The sequence below is a fragment of the Ceratotherium simum genome, chromosome 8 (genome assembly GCF_057802395.1).
Source record: "Ceratotherium simum simum isolate JZ-2026a chromosome 8, ASM5780239v1, whole genome shotgun sequence".
In the NCBI taxonomy this organism is placed as follows: Eukaryota; Metazoa; Chordata; class Mammalia; order Perissodactyla; family Rhinocerotidae; genus Ceratotherium; species Ceratotherium simum.
Window position 1 is genome coordinate 35,560,503 of NC_141907.1, and position 18,308 is coordinate 35,578,810.

Genomic DNA, 18,308 nt, shown 5'->3' on the forward strand with positions numbered 1-18,308 from the left:
TTGCTTAAAAGTTCAAGTCTTTCATTTCTTTGTCCCATACTTATTTTCTGTTTCATTGCATGCCACTTTCTTGCACTTGTCCTGTTAAAAAGTCCACCATGGCTATTTAATATTTAAAGGCTGAGATCACTTTGCAGGTTTTAGTTTAAAGGTAACCATAGCACACACACACACATTCATTATTAATAGCACAGATGCACGGTAAGTTCTTGGGAATCTTCTTTCCTTTCGATGTTAGTTTCATATGAGTGCTGCTGTCACTAGAATTAAGCTGTAACATTGCCATGTGGCAAGTGGACTAATGCAATAACAAGGGATCCAGAATTATGTGAACTGTTTATGGGGGTGGATGTGACCATGCTAAAAAGGGAGATGAAACCAGAAAATGACAGGCCACGGAAAGTCCGGTTTCGGATCGCATCATCTCACAGCGGGCGAGTTCTGAAGGAGGTGTATAAAGATGGGCAAGCGTCAGGCTCTCTGGATTCTGAATGTGCCAGTGTCTGTGGCATAGATGGAGGAAGTGAGTCTGAGGGACAGCAAAATGGCCACATAGGATTGGAAGGTGACGAGTATGAGAATGATGAGGATAACTTGCTGGTGTTAGCAAAGGCTGCCAGCGAGAAGGCATTTGGTACAAGAAGAGTCAACATTTTAAGCAAAAATGGCACAGTCAGGGGCGTCAAATACAAAGTGAGTGCTGGGCAAGCTCTATTTAACAATCTCACCAAAGTATTGCAGGTAAGTCATTGCACTTTGCTCCTCTTGAATCTTGTTCCTAACTCACCATCTCATCGCCTGTCTGTTCTCCATTTTAAAGCAAGCCTCTCTTATTCATGACTCCGATGTACTTCATCAGTCACTCCCCTTTTAAGATATTGTCTCAACATCCATCGATTAAAAATAGGGTCATTACGCTTAGCAAATTAGATTGACTTCTCAAAGTTAAATTTCTAACCACTACAAATTTAAGTGGTCTTTTCTTCCAGTGTGGAATGACTAAGACAGTATATCTATTTCTAGCCAAGAAAAAAGGCAGACTAAAGTGTTCAAAGCATTTGAGCAAAACTTAGAAGTTAATTTCTGGTTTATCATCCTTAAGACACCAGTTTGGCATTTATCATCACTTGTAAAGATATTTAAACGGGAAAAAATTGGGTGCTGCGTTCAGTGGAGTTGGGTTCAGCTGAAATGTTAGGAAGATATAAAGGCGAACTTCGACTTTCTCCTGAGGAGGTTGCATGTTTCCTCTGACGTACATTTCTCCATTCATTTTCCCTTAAGAACTCTAGAGCAGCACTTGAAAAAGTTATTCCTCCATAGAGGTACAGACCGAGATCCAGATTTCATAGTAAAAATTAGCCCTTAAAATGTGCTAGATTCTGCAGAGTAACATGGGAATGTATAATTCAGGTCCTGGGGCCTTTGGCAATGAGCTCACATTAAGATAAGGTTTTGAAATTGCCTGGAAGCATTGGTAAAATGGTTTTCTGTTAAAAGCAGGCATCATTATTTCAGGAATGGAATTGATAATCACTATTATTAAGGTAGCAAACCAATATTTTTCATTGTAATATGATTTTATATCATTCTCAATATTTATATAAAATGATTTCTTGTGATGAATTATTCAATACCTTGACATTATATAAGGATGCAGGAGTGGTGAGGAGAAAGGATTTTAATCAAAGGTACATGACTGTTATTCATTTCAAAGGAAGTATTTGTAAAGATCACATCATGAGGATTTAAAAAAGAAATTAAACGGTAAAAGCAGTTAAGATCAAAGGTTCTTTTCATATGTAGAACTTACCCTTGAAGGATTTCACAGATTGGGATGGGGATAGGGAACCAAAAATCAGAAATTGATGACTATATTTTACTAGGTTGGCAACAATCTTGTATACATTTCTAGAGATGTGACTATTAGATTGAGATCATTTCAGTGGCCTCTATGTTTCATCCAGTGCAGAAATTATTATTGCCAAGGTGTAGACCAAGACTCTATAACAATTAAATTTAAAAATGTTTGCATTCATTGTGATTAATTTAGCTTGTCATGATTTCATTTGATTTATGACTTGGAGAGTTATTTACAAAACTGCTATACCAATTTTAGTATTTTGATTTGAATTTGTTCAAATCTCTCCAAAAACTATCATTTATGAGTAAACATCATAAATATTTAAAATCTACATGAGAAAAGCTTTTCCTCCCTATGGCTTTATTCTGATAGTGCTATAAATTCACAAATAGGAGATAGAGGAAATTCCAAAGTAAAATTTTCAGTACTAGGTTAAGTTATAATATTTACTGTATATTTTTTCTATGCATAATTCAATCATCTTTTTTTGAGAAAAAATCCAATAAAACTGTCATTTTCTAATAATTTAACCTCATTCCATTTACCCCCTGCTTGAAGAGGACAATAATGGTTCCTAGCAAAGGTCCCTCAAAGTATTTGATATTTAGGCAGTTTTTTTTCCAGCTGGTCCTTCTTTCTTTATAATGTGGGTAAGATAACCAGCACATGATAGATATTCACAAATTTTGTCCATCTTCATTAGTTTTATCATCCATCATCATCATCACTATCGCCATCATGGGCATATTCTCTGATCTCTAGAGGACAAAACATAAGTTAAAGGAGCTCCTGCCTTGGATCAGAGCCACTAGTTGACTATTCCAAGGGGCTCCATTCACGTCATTGTCTGTGTGAACAGCACCCCTTGGAGTTGTGCAATACAATCTGCCTAGCATTATGTCTAGAGCTGACTTGGAGGCTCACTGCTTGCTAAGGGATGTGTATGTCATAAGGGGTGACAAATGTCTTGGATGTATGTCTTAGGATGACTGAGTAGGTTCCCACAGGCATCCCACAATACAGTAGCAGAGAAACCCCAGGGCCTAAAAGCAGAAGTTACCATTCAATTACTCCTATACGTGGGTATGGGACCAGATGTGACTCTTCCCTGGATGTCTATTTTCCATATCCCTTGGAAAGTAAGCAGCAAACTTAACTAGAGGTAACTGTAACTTAGCAATTTCTCTCAGGGAGCAAAAAGTGAGGGGTCGTATCTTGGATATTTGATTAAGGTTGCAATTCACAGCCAATCTTATTGAAGCAAGGAACTGTGATTGAAGAAACAGTTAGGTCTTTCTTCCTGTTTTAAGTTATAAAATCTTAAAGCACTCAACTTGAAACTTGAGAGGAGGAAACCCTAAATATAAAAAAAGCCTTTCAAGGATCCTGTAAATCACTTTGTTTCTTCTCTTTTAGTTTCCCATTCTGCTTTATTTATTTATTTATTTTTTGTGAGGAAGATCAGCCTTGAGTTAACATCCATGCTAATCCTCCTCTTTTTGCTGAGGAAGACCGGCTCTGAGCTAACATCTATTGCCAATCCTCCTCCTTTTTTCCCCCCCAAAGCCCCAGTAGATAGTTGTATGTCATAGTTGCACGTCCTTCTAGTTGCTGTATGTGGGACGCAGCCTCAGCATGGCCGGAGAAGCGGTGCGGTGGTGAGCGCCCGGGATCGGAACCCAGGCCACCAGTAGTGGAGCGCGAGCTCTTAACCGCTAAGCCACGGAGCCGGCCCTAGTTTCCCGTTCTGTTATTCCTGTCTCATAAAACATTGGCATGTGCCTTGCAAAAATTTCAACTGTGAAGAGAATAGTCGTTGAAATTATTTACTTCAAATATTTTTACGTCTTAGCAGCACTTATTTAGAAAGTTGTCTTTAAAAGGGATAGTAGGATAAATTTCTATTTCATTTGTCAATTAATTTACCCTATAGAATTCTGGGTAATTGAGGATGTGCAATGTTGATCAAAGTTATTAAGGATAGTAATGGACCAGGAGGCAGAGAGAAAGATCACCTGGATGCCCAGGTGGGCCTTATAGAGATTGGTTCTTGGTTTGTTGGTGAATCACTCGAGGGTCTGGAGCTAGTCTACACTATGGCTCTTGAGATCCAGGTGCTTGACTTTTTCCATCTCTTCCAGAGGAGACAAGAGTATAATGCTTGAGAGGCCAATTTGGAAATCTGAAACCCTAGAATCTAGTCATGGCCTGGAAACATGCATTTATTAGAAGCTGTTTAGGTTGTTCTTATTACATTAAAGTTTGAGAATTATTGACCTAAAGTGTAAAAGGGAATTTTATCTAATTCTCTAGAGTTAAAAAAAATTCCTTAATGTTCTTTATGTCTTCAGTATTTAATGAGGAAAATGAAGACGATATGTATTGATGTACGATTTTTTCTTCTGATCAGGTTAGATCACCAGGAGGGTCTTTCCTGAGCCAAAGATAAAGAGCCAAAGATGGATCCTGACAGACATGTTTCCTATTGGTATCTTAATGTGCCAATTAGTTGGTTTAGGAACAGGCCCAGAAATCTTACCAGTACACTCTGATGTAGGTGTTCTGTTTTAGTTCTCTTTAAGAAATTCTGCTGTAAGGATATTTCCATCTAGATGAATAATTTTAATCCTCATGACTTGAAAATTTTAGAAAAGAATTATTATTTATTTATTTTTAAAAATTATTCACTGTTATCTCATGCAAGACAAATTACAAAACCACTGTATAGCTCATAGCTCTCATCACCCAGTTTGCATGATTGGATTTGAGATACACCTTACTCTTAGCAGCAACATTATTTCCAAAGTCTCTTAAGGTGGGTCAATGATGCAGATAATTAAGATCATTAATTTTTTCTAATTTATTCTTACATGATTAAATTTCAGACAGTAATCTTTTCTTGACCTTATCTTCCAACTCTGTAAGTATGCTCTCTTAGAATCTTCTACTGTAATTTCCATAATTTTTATTCTCTCTCTTTCTACAGATTTAAAATTACTACATTAGAGAAAAATAGATACAAGGAAGGAAAATAATTACAACACATACTGTAATTTGATGGCTCCTTTCTAAGAACTCAAATTAAACACATAACCTCCATCTATGAATGTACATGCACACCTCTGGTTAGTGTGCTTGTATTTATGAGCATTCTAACATTTCAACACAAATAAAATAAAGTAAAACTAATGCATTTGCAGAACAATTTACATTATGCAAAGAGTTTTTACATATGTTATTTAACTTAATTGTATCCCAAATTTTATGAAATAAGCAGGAAAATTATTATTATTACGCCTATTTTTAGATAAGCGAGTGTCCGAAATCAATTGTGTGGCTCAAAGCTAGTAATACAAGAGCTCTGCCTTTTGCTGTTTTGGTTTTTGTAATTTTTAAAAGTAAAATGCTATATATAAAAATTCCCAACTTTACCTTTTGAAATGTATAATGACAAATACGAATATTTATAGGAGTAAATATATCATGTCATGATATAATCTGATCTTTTGAAACTTCAACATTTGGTTCTCAGATTTTAAAATTTATCATTTATTGAACATCCAATCTTCACCTAGAAAAAAGTTTTTTCTGCAGAGTTAAATACCTTCTATTCAGTTTTAAATTGTACTTCTAAAATTTATCAACATCATTTCTATACCATTATTTGATTAAATTGTCATGAGATTAGAAAGGTTGAGACTGGAAGGGGATGGCTTGGTTAACTCAAGGAAGACTGCTGCTCAATGTTGTTGATTGACTTTAGGCTGGACGGTGATTAACAGAAGTTCCTGGCTATACTTATTATCTATCTCTGGTTCACTGAATCTAGCTTTGGTAATAGAATAATATTTCAGTGAAAACAAGGCAATAGTCTTGATGACTCTTTGATCCCAGTGGTTTATTTTGGCCACTCTGGAAAAACAACAACAACAGCAATAACAGTATTTACTGAATACCAGGCACTGTTCTCATTATTTATGTGCATTGACGTATTTATTCCTTATAGCAACACTATGAGGTAGTATCATTATTAATCAATTGATTATAATTTGAGCTTCTCTGTGTATGAAACACTAAGTTGGAGGATTTATTTTTTTATTGAGGTAACATTGGTTTATAACATTATATAAATTTCAGGTGTACATCATTATATTTTAATTTCTGTGTAGACTTTGAGATCGCTCCTGGCCGTGAATTGCTGTGGCTAGGATGTGGTTTTTTCCTCAGCAGAGGTGTATTTCTGCCTCTTCCACCCCCGTTAGTGTTGTCCCTTGTTGTGGGGCTTCTTTTTATCCAGTTTCCAGATCTCTCTCAGAAGAAACTGTTTCACAGGAAGTTGTAGATCTGTTGTGTCTGTGGGAGGAGGTGAGTTCAGAGTCCTCCTATGCTGCCACCTTCCAACCTCTCCAATTTGGAAGATTTAAAATCTCATTTATCCAGAGAAAGTCTTATGTAATGTTCTATGAAAACAAGCATCTACCAATGGAAATATTGCCTTTTTAGCTGTCAGCAAGTATGGAAGAAACTCTAGATTTTGCATACAATTACAAACAATGCAAGAAACTACATTAAGAAATTAGATGTCTTATCCAAGAAGCAGAAAAAAAAAAGAACCAAAATGAATTGGTACTACAGATATATTATTTGCATACGATTAAAGAATTGCAAACTGATAGACCTTAGAGTCCTGTGACTACCTTCCACATGCCATCCCTTTGCTAATCTTTGACACAGCATTTGACGCTAATACTAATTAGGATCTCAAAAAATGTTCTTTGAGTTAGTGAATTAAGTGAGAGTCTCTTAGACAGTGGTTATTTTCTTCTTTTCCATCTCTGGGGTTTTGAGATTTCCCATATTGGATAGGAATAGAGTTTGCATGGTGAAGTGTTAGTAGCTTGCTCCATTCAACTCTTTCTGTTGTGGGTTATCTTCAATATTCATTCAATCATTCACTTAATAACCACTTACTGCGTATCTATTATGGAGCAGGCATTATGCTAGACAATATGAGGAATAAAACCCAGTTCCTGCCCTCATGGAATATTCAGTAGTGTATTGTAAATGGCTGTGTAGAGCAATTCCTGGAAGAATTCAGATACGAAACTTGACTTTGTTTCCCATCTCCCGAGGGTTCCTCCTCTCTGTTTTCTTGTTGGCCTAATATAGCCTCTGCTACCCATTCTTCATTTCTTAAATACTTATATATTTTTTATGTTTAATCTTTCACTTATTAAACCATCATTATATTGAATCCCTTTCTTCAGCATTTTTTGCTTCCTTTTAGTTTACTTCTGTCTCAAGGCCCCCAAACTGCAGGGTAATCTCTATAATTGATGACTCTTATTTTGATCCTACAAGTCTCCAGAAGTCAGTAATGGTGACTCTGACCATGAGCACTGACTCATCTACATTCTGTGAATCTTATTAAAATTTTCTCTCTTTAGTTCAATGAATATCTAAATTGGAATATCTCTCATTCTCCCCTATGCATCAGAACCCTTGTATTGTCCTGACATTTTAATTTGTGGAAGCTTGTGTTTAATTGCTTGAGGCTTAATCTAATGAATCTATCTGAATTCTGACTTGAGAACAAGATGCTGAGCAATCCCATAGATTCCGTAAGATGACTTGAAATTGCTTAATGAACTCTTACTGGCAGCCCATGGTTACCACATAATTAGGGAATTAGCACCTGATGTTTCCAAACTTTATAAAAGCAATATAACAGTAGGACCAGACAAACATTCTTTGGGTCCCTGCTCATGCTTGCAAGTTTCTGATACTTTTTCTGAAACCCAGTATTTTCAATTTTACAAAAAAGCAATAAAAACATTTAATAGTCTATAAAATGACACTGTATAAATATATCAATCCTTCAATCATTATCGCTTAGAGGGAATTTAAAATTCTAAACAGAATAAACAATTTGCCACAAATATCGTGGCTTAAAACACAAATTTATTAATTTAAAGTTCTAGAGGTCAGAAGTCTAAAATGAGCCTCATGGGACTAAAATCAAGGTTTCAACAGGGCTATGTTTCTTCTGGAGGCTTTAGAGGAGAATCTGTTCCTTGCCTTTTCCATCTTCTAGAGGCTGCACATTCCTTGGCTCATGGTCCTGCATCACTCTGACCTCTGCTTCCATTGTTACATCCCTTCTAACCCTCCCACCTCTCTCTTTCCCTTATAAAGACCTTTGTGATTACATTGGGCCCACCTGGATAATCTGGGCTACTCTTTCTATCTTAAGATCCTTAAGGCAATCACATATGCAAAATCCCTTTTGCCATTTAAGGTAACATATTCACAGGTTGTGGGGATTAGGACATGGACATTTTTGAGTGGCTATTACCAGGTGTGGTAAGCTCATTTCGTCTATGAGAAAACAAGGGCTTTGTGGTAGATTAAATTATTGGCTTCATTTTTTCCATTTCCCTGTAGTAGTATTCTACATGGACACACTTTTGCCGTGGCCCCCTGAGGACAGGAGTGCACTTCTAAAGCCTTTGACTTTAGTCTTGGCCACGATTCCCTTTGGATAATGGGAAGGTAGTAGATGTGGCACATGCAGAGGCTTGAAATATCCTTGCATGGTTGGGTTTGCCCTCTTGCACCCCTTCCATCTCCAAAAGAAGGACATGCTGCAGGAGGTCGGCTGGTCCCAGAAGAGTGAGAGACACGAAGAATAGACCTGGAGCCAACTGACAGTTTGAAAGCCTGAATAGCTTAGCCTAGATCAGCTGATTGCTAGCTAACCCTCAGACGCATAAGCGGGCAATACATGCTTAATATTGTATTCCACTCAGTCTTGGGTGGTTTTTTAAGCAGCAGAAGCAAACAGGTTCAAGCTCACAGATATTGAGAACCTTGCTCAAAGTCGCACGAAGGTAAGTGATATAACTACCAGAATGTTTGACTCCAAAGATTGGGCTCTTATCCACTAAGCAACTATTGTCCAACCAGCCACTCATCAGATGCCTGCATTTTCTCTACAATATCCCTGCCAAAGCCTTATCTAGCCTTTGGTGGGGATTTTTAGGGGCAAGAGATTTAGGGTCTTTGGCAGGATAAAGTTTCAAGTCTTCTCGCCATCCTATGGATATTGAACCTACTGAAACTGATCATACTAGGATAGAGTGAAGACCATCTGTCATCCACTTATATGAATGCAGCTTAAGATTAAATTGATATTTTTGGTGGCCACATCAGACTGTTGTGATGTTGGCTTGTTAACTCATTTAAACATCTTTTCTCGGTGAAGAGATTCATGAGGTTAAAACTTTCAGTCCCATAAAACATCTATTTTTCATTTAATGTAATAATGTTTGTTAGTGTCCTTTCTGTATATATGTACAGGACTCTCTATTCAACAAAATTTAATGTTATTGTGTTAGTTCACCCTGTTAAAATCTCTTTGGACTCTGGTCTTGTATCTCACTGTACCTTAGTATCTTATTAAGTCAATGGAACACAGTTTTGATCATGGCAAATTATCAGCATGGAATAATATCAAGTGAGAAAAAAATGAATTTAAAGGAAGTTAAGCATCCCTAATTAAGTGGCAAGTGTATTTTAGTAAGTATTGGAAACCAGTCAAGTTAAACTAGTGGTCTTATTCTAACACAGAAAGAGGAGGGAGGCAAATAATGTATAAGTGGTTGTGACACAAAGTATGTCAGCCTTGGAGGACTCCATGGGTTTCCTCTTATTAGGTTCTTTAAGAACCATCCTTGTACGTTGCTCTTATAGTGCCAGAAACTTTTCTTCAAGAAGGGAGTCATTTGTCCCAAGGGTCATGCATCGTAACTCCTACAATCCAAGAGCAATAACTATGATCTCTGGGAAGTGGATAGCTTGTAGTCATGGCACAAACATTATATATTGAGTCACCTGAATCAATAATCAATCAGTACTGGGCTTCTAGAGTCATGGAGTTTCATTTGCAGTTCAAAGGCAGGGCAGGAGCCTGAAGGCTGAAGATTTGTCTCTCTGAGTGCCTGGTGCTGTTAACTGCAAGTCTAGTGCATACAGTTATGTACATTTTTCAGTTAAAAGAAAGTGTTAGAAAATCCATTACCAGGATAACACAAAGAAACTAACCATCCTTTGCTGAGGGTACCACCTCTCTTTCTAACCACGTGGAAAACTAAATAATAGAACTTGGGAATACAGCTTCATACATTCTCTTAATCACAGCTGTCAGGACTCTTCCAGTAATTGTGGAATTTCCCTTTTCATATATATATTTTTTTCTTTCTTCTTGCTTACTTCAGCATCCTCTAAGGTCTCCTGCCTGCCTCAGTTACTCAGCTACAAGTTAACTTTCTCAGGGAGTGGTTTTTATATTTCTGTGAAAGATTTTTGGAGACAAAACTATACCCCCAAAGACTTGCTGGTGGGAGCTTGTGAGAACTGAAGACGACCCAAAGCCTGGGTTGGAAATTAGGTAGCTGTCGGCTCAGCCTGCACAACAGCCCCGGCCTCTCTCGTTCCCTTCCCTTCTTTCTGCTGGAGGTATAAGTGTAACGCACAACTGACCATTACAGAAAACATCATTTGACTTGATTTTTTCCATATCAGATCAAAAGTGACTCTTGGCTCCCATTTGTAAGTGTGGACAGGAAGTTCTATATTAGTTGTCATTGGGACTCCTTTCCCCACTCTCATTGTCATCTGCAGGATAAGCAGGTTCGCAAGGAGCCAGAAAACCCAGAGATGGTGCTGGTCCGTGGATCCATCTTTATCACTGCCCCTCAGCCCCATGATGCTGCACTGATGCTGTAGGCAGCTCATGAGGCCCTCACATAAGTCCTCTCTCAGAACGCCCAATTTTACTTCTTCCAATTCTTGGAACTACCTAACTTCATCGTTTTTATGCCAGGCTCTTGAGAACATAGCTCTATCAATTATTAACAGGGGCAAGAAAAGACTCAAGTTTCTAAGAATCAAAGCCCCACTTTTCTTTGTGAGAGAAAGAAGAGACAAATACCATAATTCTCTAATACTGTCTTAAATGATTTTTGTGTTCTCCTTCCCTCCATTAATGGTTAAGAGCACTATTCTCTGGAGGGAGATGACCTGGTTTTAGATGGAGAGTCTGCCATGTCACAGGTGGGTATTCTGGGGAAATTCACTTAACTCTTATAAACCCCAGTTTCCTCCTCAGTAAAGTGGGGATAATGATAGTATTTCCTATGAAATAAGTGAACTATGGTGTATAAAGCATTTTGCACAATGCCTAGCACATTATAAGTGCTCAATAAATACTGTTGTTATTTTTATATCTATCCCCCAAACAAACTGTGAATCTATTATTGCTAAGTACTCTGCTAGGCAATGAGCCTACAAAGACGAATAAAGCATGATTCCTATCCTCAGAGGATAATTCCTCCTTATGAGGAAGACAAACTCATAGTTACTGCAAAATATGATAAGTACTCAGGAGCTCACCGGGGGACAGAGGTAGGACATCTGACCCAATTCTGTAAATCTTATAGAGATCCTGCTCCCCTCATGTAACATCTTTTCAAACTAGGGCTGCGTGGGAAGTCCTGGGCCACTCCTTAACAGGCATCATGGTACTATAAGCTTTATTGGTGGAACTCACCTCCCTTTGGGAAATCTCAGCTGCTGCCTCTAAACTTAATTTAGCCTCTGCCGCACAAACCTGTTTTCCTGAGGCCAATTCCTCTGTTCAAGATCCTGTGTTGGCTCCAACCTCTATCTGGGCCTTTGTTTTGGATTCTCTAGTTTTTACCTCCTGTAGCTACTTGGCCACATGTTTGCCAGCCTGGCTCTGCTGCGCTTGGCTCCATACCTGCTGGGCTCAGCCAACCACCCACATGCGTTGTGCCTGAGCATTCCTCTACAACACCTGTCATCCTGAAAGCCTGGCTTGCTCCTCCTGGGTAGAGGTAGACTCTGTCTCTTCTTTAGCAATAGCCTGGATTGACTTATACCTTTCAACACTAATCAGGGATTATTTATATCTATATGGGATGGACTCAGCTATAAGCCACAGAGTAGACTACTAGATGTGGCTTAAAATACAGAGACATTTATTATATCAGTTAAGAAGTTCAGAAGAGGCTGTCGCTGAGGTTGTTTGGTGGCCTGATAATGTGATAAACAACCCAGTTCCTGTTGTTCTGCCTTATCATCCTTAGCTTGTTTGTGATGTTCCTTCATGGATTCAAGATGGCTGCCATAGCTTAAAGCCAGGCCAGAGTCAAAAACAGAAAGGGAGGGGGCGCACAAAAGAACATTCTTTGTAGGTGTGCCTCTTCTATCAGAAAGAAAAAGAAAATTCCAGAAACTTCCCAGAAGCATTCTCTTACATTCACTGGCCAGAATAGGGTCCTATGGCCATTGGTCGTTATAAAGGGAGGCTGGGAACGTGAGTATACGGCATTGCCTCTATGGTAGAAGAGAGCATGAGCACGGGGTTGGAAACAGCTGTTGGATAAGCAAGCAACAGTGCCTGCCACACCATTATCCAGGAACTTAGGTAAGACGTAATTTTCATTTTACGCAATTTAACTCACATTGGGTCATGCTACTTAAATTACAAAAGCATGTTAATAGTGATTATGTTTCATAACTTGTGTACATTTATTTTGCCTGTCCTTGTTTTTTTCTGTCTTTCCAGGTTTATTTCTTCTTAATTTTGTTTTCAGTATTCATTCCTTTTGATTTCTGGGCGCCATCCATATCTTCTCAGGCCGAGAGCTTTATACCTGATGGGTTTAATTATTCTAACACTAGAACTTCAGAAACTTCAGATGACATTAGGGATGGTAAACGATATATTATTAACTAACAGCAGTAAAAGTGTGAGTATATTAGTTATCTATCATATCCATAGTAGGGCGCTAATTGTGTAATTTTGAAAAGGTGCATGCCACATTTGACTTAAGCTGAGCAATCTAAAACAGAAAAGAACTTCCCCCAAACGGTGCATATTGCTTTATTTTTTTCCTTCTGCTTGCCTACGTTACATCAAAAACAAAATAAAATACAAAACACAATGACTACAGAGTCACAGCAATCGTTCCCACAGCTTCGTCCTCACTCTTCGCCTCGGAAGCCAATCCCCTCAGGGCTCCGCGGTCAGTGAGGCGGAACTCATTTCACATTTGAGGAGAACAATGACAGAAAAGCTCTCTGCATGCAGAGCAGGGCAGACCCTCTCTCAGCAAGCCTTTTAGCAATGCTGCTCCAGCTTTCCTGTTCACTTGTCATAAACAAGCTTTTTTAAAAAAAATTATTTAAAAGAATACTACGGGTATTAGTAATAGGAGCAACCCTTTATTGAATGCCTACATGGGACAGAAATTATCTTAGGTACTTTTCTTACAATAACTATTTCTTTAATCCTCACAGCAAATTTGCAAGGTGGATATTAACTTATTTTACATGATATAAGCTGACAACATCCCAGTATGATATAAAGGACAATGAAGAAACATTTGCCCCCAAATATTTTGGCCTTCATTTTGATCCACCACCTGAAATTCTTTCTATTATTTTTTCTCCTTCCCTACTCTGGAGATCTCCTTTATCTTAAGTTGAGTTCCCTTGATGCAGAACCTGAGATTGGATTCTTGTGAAAAGTGATTGAATGAGGGAGCACTCTCAGAAGAAAGGGAGAAAAGGAAGCAGATTAGGGCAGGGGAGGAAAGCTAAGCAAGGGAGTGATCTTGGCTAGAGGCCAGCTGCAGCCTGGAAACTCGCGATACCAATTGTACCATGGATTTGTTCCCACTTTGCAGCAAGGGGTTGGCATTTTTTATGCCTCTATCAGTCTGTCATTGGCCATTGGCTGTCCGTGTATGTGTATGTCTGTGTGTGTGTGTCAAGGCTTCATCCATTCTGCTGAGATATTTATCCAGAGAAGGGGGAAGCTGTGAATTTTTAGCAGCCAATATTCACCATAGCTGGGGCTGGGTCAACCAGCATTGTGAAAGGAGTCTGGGAGCATCCACATAGTCCACCTCTTGCACTGTTCAGATTTACTTGCTTCTCCCATTAGGTTTATTCCATCCAGGCACAGCCTTGCCACAGTTTGTGGGAGAGTTAGTGGGATAAATTATAGCCCCCACACTGCAGTTGGTCTTGAAGTGATAACTGATATTTATTTTCTCCTTCATTTACTATCCATTTTAGACCTTCCTCCTCCTAGCGAGCCCTTCTGCTCATCCAGGTGGCTTGCATGGTTGGGTGACTCATATTCTCAGTCCCTGTGAAGTCTGAGCCTACGGCCACTATGCCCTTTTCAGGCAGTGGTTGCTGTACTTGCCCATTTACATTTAAAACCAAGTGAGTACCAAGGGAGGTACCTGAGTGCCAAACATATTTATATTTGCCTCTGATACGTAGTGCAGTTCTACTCCTTGAGACAATCAGGGTCAATTACCCCTGCCTGTATGGTAATCCCTTTTTATGCCAGCTGGATTACCGTCGTGATGAACCCAAGGTGACCAGATGTCAACTTTAGCTTTAAGTTTAGTGGGCCTCTTACTGTGTTGCTTGGTGGAAGTACTCCCTTATGGGACAAGGACTTAGATTAATAATGCCTAAAGTTTCAGGGATGGAAAGCACAATTCCCAGGTGGATGACTGGGAGTAATGGTGAATGGGATCATTCCTGTACCTTCCCATTGGTTCCTGGGCCCATGAATTCTAGCTATTGGCAATATAGCACTATATAATGATCATTGGTTTAAGGTATAAGTGGTATCCTGAAGAATGATGCTCGTTTCCTACAGGTGTCATTTCCAAGGTGATGTATCACCTATGCCAAGATGCTACTCTAAAGCTTTATCAGGTGGCAGGTTCTGGATGGTGTGGTAAGTGGTAGGGCCAGCACTCCTTCTTGTTCAAGTAGCTTACCTGAGCCCTCTAAATCTGCTTGAGCCTCATCTTAGACAAACTACTTTCATTTTATGGTGAATTGCTCTGGATCTACCTGACCTTATGACTTTGTGGGTGTGATAGCATACACCAAATGGGTACTGGTAGGTAGTTGTGATGGCCTGGTAGGGTAGATGCTCAGTTTCTACCAGGGCCCAGGCCATGCCAGAAATTACTTTTCAAATACTGTGTAGTTATCTCCTGCATATGGCATGGTCTTGATCCAGAACCCTAGGGATTGTTGCTGTCTTTCCTGTTGAGGCTGGCCAGAGATTTGACATAGTACCCTTCTCCACCACAGATAACTCTAGAAACATGGGATCTGTTGGGCTGTATGAGCCACACTTCAGGGCTGGCACCTCAGTCTTCAGCCCTTCTTCTTATGAGCCCTACTCAAAACTAGCTACCTTCTGTGCCACTTGGTATGTGGATATGCATCCCCTAAAACCTGAAGAGGTCCACCAAACACTGTGCTTCTTTCTTAGAAGTAGAAAGTACAAAATACAATAATTTGCTTTCCTTTTGAGAGGAGGGTCTGGGAGGCCCCAGACCATCAAACTCTTAAATAATTCACCGGGGTTGCAAGTTCTTAAATTTTTGTTGGAATCTCTACGGAGGTTATCTCCCATGTTCTGGATCACATGTGTCTTACATCCAGACATGTAGTATTTCTTGCTCAACAAGTCTTAATATGATGATGTTATTAATACTGGTGGACACCAGTATGAGGTTCTGTGTAGTATCAGAATTGGCTGCTCCTTCCCTCCTTCAGTCTCCTGGATGAAGTGACTCCCATTCATCTTATTTGGAGCAAGTTTCTCTCTAGAGGAAGAGGCAGCTGGGAATAGTTAGAAGCCACCGCTCACAACCACTGAGGATAGTGTACCGTACTGGTGAAGGGAAGGAAGGGTCATGGCTCATGCCACAGCATCCACTACACCCTGTAAACATAAAATGACATTATCTGGAGACAAGAGAGGAGTGGTGATGAGTAGAGAAGGGATCAAAATTTAAGATACTAGGCTCTCTTAAAGCACTGCATTGAAAAGCAGTGAAAGGCAGTTCCATTTCAATAGAGAGAAGAAAGGAGAGCATTGGTTGGCAGAGTTCTGAGCAGCCAGGGACCTTTCCAGTGGGAAGTGGCAGTGTTGTGGTGGAGCGAGTTAAATATTCAGAAAATGTGCAAGTCGATTAAGCCCTTGGCAGTTTGAAATGGGCATGGTGGGAGTATTCTCAGCACAGAAATCAGCAAATACTGCAAATTAAGGCTTTTTTCCTCTCTCCGAAAGTAGTTTACCAGCACATCACTGCTACTAAAAGGTTTCTGAAAAGAACATCAAAACAGGAAAAGATGAAAAGCAAGAGAGCCAACCCCCTCTCCCCCCAAACTCTACCTACTTAATAATTTATCCTGGAGCCAGAGCTATCCCTGTGCACATTTTCCTTTTCCTAAAATGCAATCAGAAAGTGCCATCTGGTTAGCCACTTTTTAAGGTTATTATTGTTATTTTCTCATTAAAAAAAAAATCTGTCTACTCCCTGGGTTTCCTTAGTAACTTCATGTTGCCACAGACAGGAAGAAACTTCCTATTTCGTTTTCCAGCCTCCAGGCTTGCCTCCGGTGGATCCTTTCCTCATACAACTGAAAATCTAATCATAGTATGCCCCTGCTAAAAAGAAACCAATGATTCTCCGAGGTATTTACATATAAAATCAAACTTCTAGTCTGGTGTATGAGCCTGAGTTCCTCTTAAAAGCAGAATGTGAAATAAGGACTTGCGCACAGGCTGTTTACTGGGGAGGTAATCTCAGGGCAGGAGGGAGAGATGGAGGGAGCTGGAAGAGGGAAGCGGCTGCCATGGGCAGCCTCCTTCCGTCTTGGATCCTCCGGGGGCCTCTGAGGAGTGTCTAGAATGCCTTGCAGAATCCACACCAACAGGGAGAAGCGTTTGTGGACTCTTTTTCTTTGGTGAGGGTTGCACTAAGAGATCTCTATCCTCCCAACTTCTGGGCTGCATATGCCTGGGAGCTGAGTTGTCTTCTTCCAGTGCCTCGCACTGAGTTGGAGAAAATCCAGAGCAGAAAGTAAAAGGTGCATGGCACAAGCTTTAGGTGAGTTTCTATCAGTACAAAATGACCTGAAGCTCATATGAAATTGTTTCTTGAAGCTGTGGTTGTGAGGCAGAACAAAAGAGGCAGCTGATACACATGGCATATAAAGCTCTCCATCATTTTCCATTTTACTCTTCCAGTCTCACCCCTGGATATGCTCTCCCTTACAGCCTATACAGGTGCCCTAACCATACTTTGCCGTTTTATATAAGCTGATTTTTTTTTGGATACATGCTGAGCTCTCTTCTTGAAATGCTGCCACTTTCTTCTTTTGGTTAACTCAGTCTTTTAAACTAACCTCAGATGTGACTCTTCCCTAGAAGCTTCCATTTTTTCCCCAGTTAGTGTTAAATGCCTTTATAGCTCTTGAAACACCCTTATTATAGCCCTACTAGAGCCCTTATTACAACATACTGTAACTCTGACACAGAAGTCTGTTTACTATCCAGCCTTCCACAAAGGTCTGTAAGGGACTCTATTTTAAGTTTCCATATCCTGAGTGCCTAGCATAGTACTTGGCTACATAGTAAATGTTCCATAAATAACTTGTAGACTAAATGAATGAGTACATTTTGACTTTGCAATGGACTTCTTTTACCAAAAAAGAAAATATAATCTAATTTAAGGCCATTCCAAAGCAATTGAAACATAGCTATATTTTGAAAGATGTCTACTAGGTATCCAAATATGTCTCTGAGATATAAATATATACAAATATATAAATATATAGAGAGAGGTAGATCTCATATATGTAATCAACAAGCCAATAACAATGAAACTGTAAGAAAATCATGCAAATAAATCAATAATAATGAACATATGCCTCTGCTCTTAAGAAGTAGATTAGACATAAACACATAGCATGATGGATAATATAAGAGAAGGGAAAATAACACACTGAGATATGAAATATTATAAGGTAGTATGGGTGAATAGGGAAATAACTAGCAGAAAGTATATTTGCTATGATATCAGAGATCATAGAGATCTTCTGAGGATAGAGCAAACAGATAAAATCTGAACTAGGCTGTATGTGTTGTGGTTTACAGCAGTAACTCTGGAAAAGAACTCTGAGGTTGAAACTCCTAGGTCACATATCACACATTAGCTATGTAATCTTGGGCAAATTTTAGTTGCTATGTCTATAAATTGGACTTAGTAATTATACCTAATTCACATGGTTATTGTGAGGATTAAAATAATTAATACAACAGAGATTAGAACAGTGCCTGGCATACAACACTTCTATTACATGTGATATACTTACCTTAAAAAACGGGGAGCTTAGTCTCTTAGTAACGATGTAAGATATGTTTGGGAGCCAGTGAAGGGACTAGTTTACTTGTGGCAGAAAGTTTATGTGGGGAAATGGTGGGGGATAAAACTGGAAAGCTGTTTTGGATTCTTAGTGCGGACTC

The 18,308-nt window shown here is 39.2% G+C and overlaps 1 protein-coding gene across 1 annotated transcript in view; it reads left to right on the forward strand.

The window, feature by feature from the left end:
* Positions 1–326: 326 nt before the first annotated feature.
* Positions 327–18,308, forward strand: part of GRXCR1 (glutaredoxin and cysteine rich domain containing 1) — a 109,875-nt gene continuing 91,893 nt past the window's right edge. Inside the window, exon 1 of the mRNA XM_004419021.3 lies at positions 327–741. Coding sequence (XP_004419078.2) covers positions 340–741 — 402 coding nt within the window. The 5' untranslated portion in view covers positions 327–339. The remainder of the gene's footprint in view (positions 742–18,308) is intronic.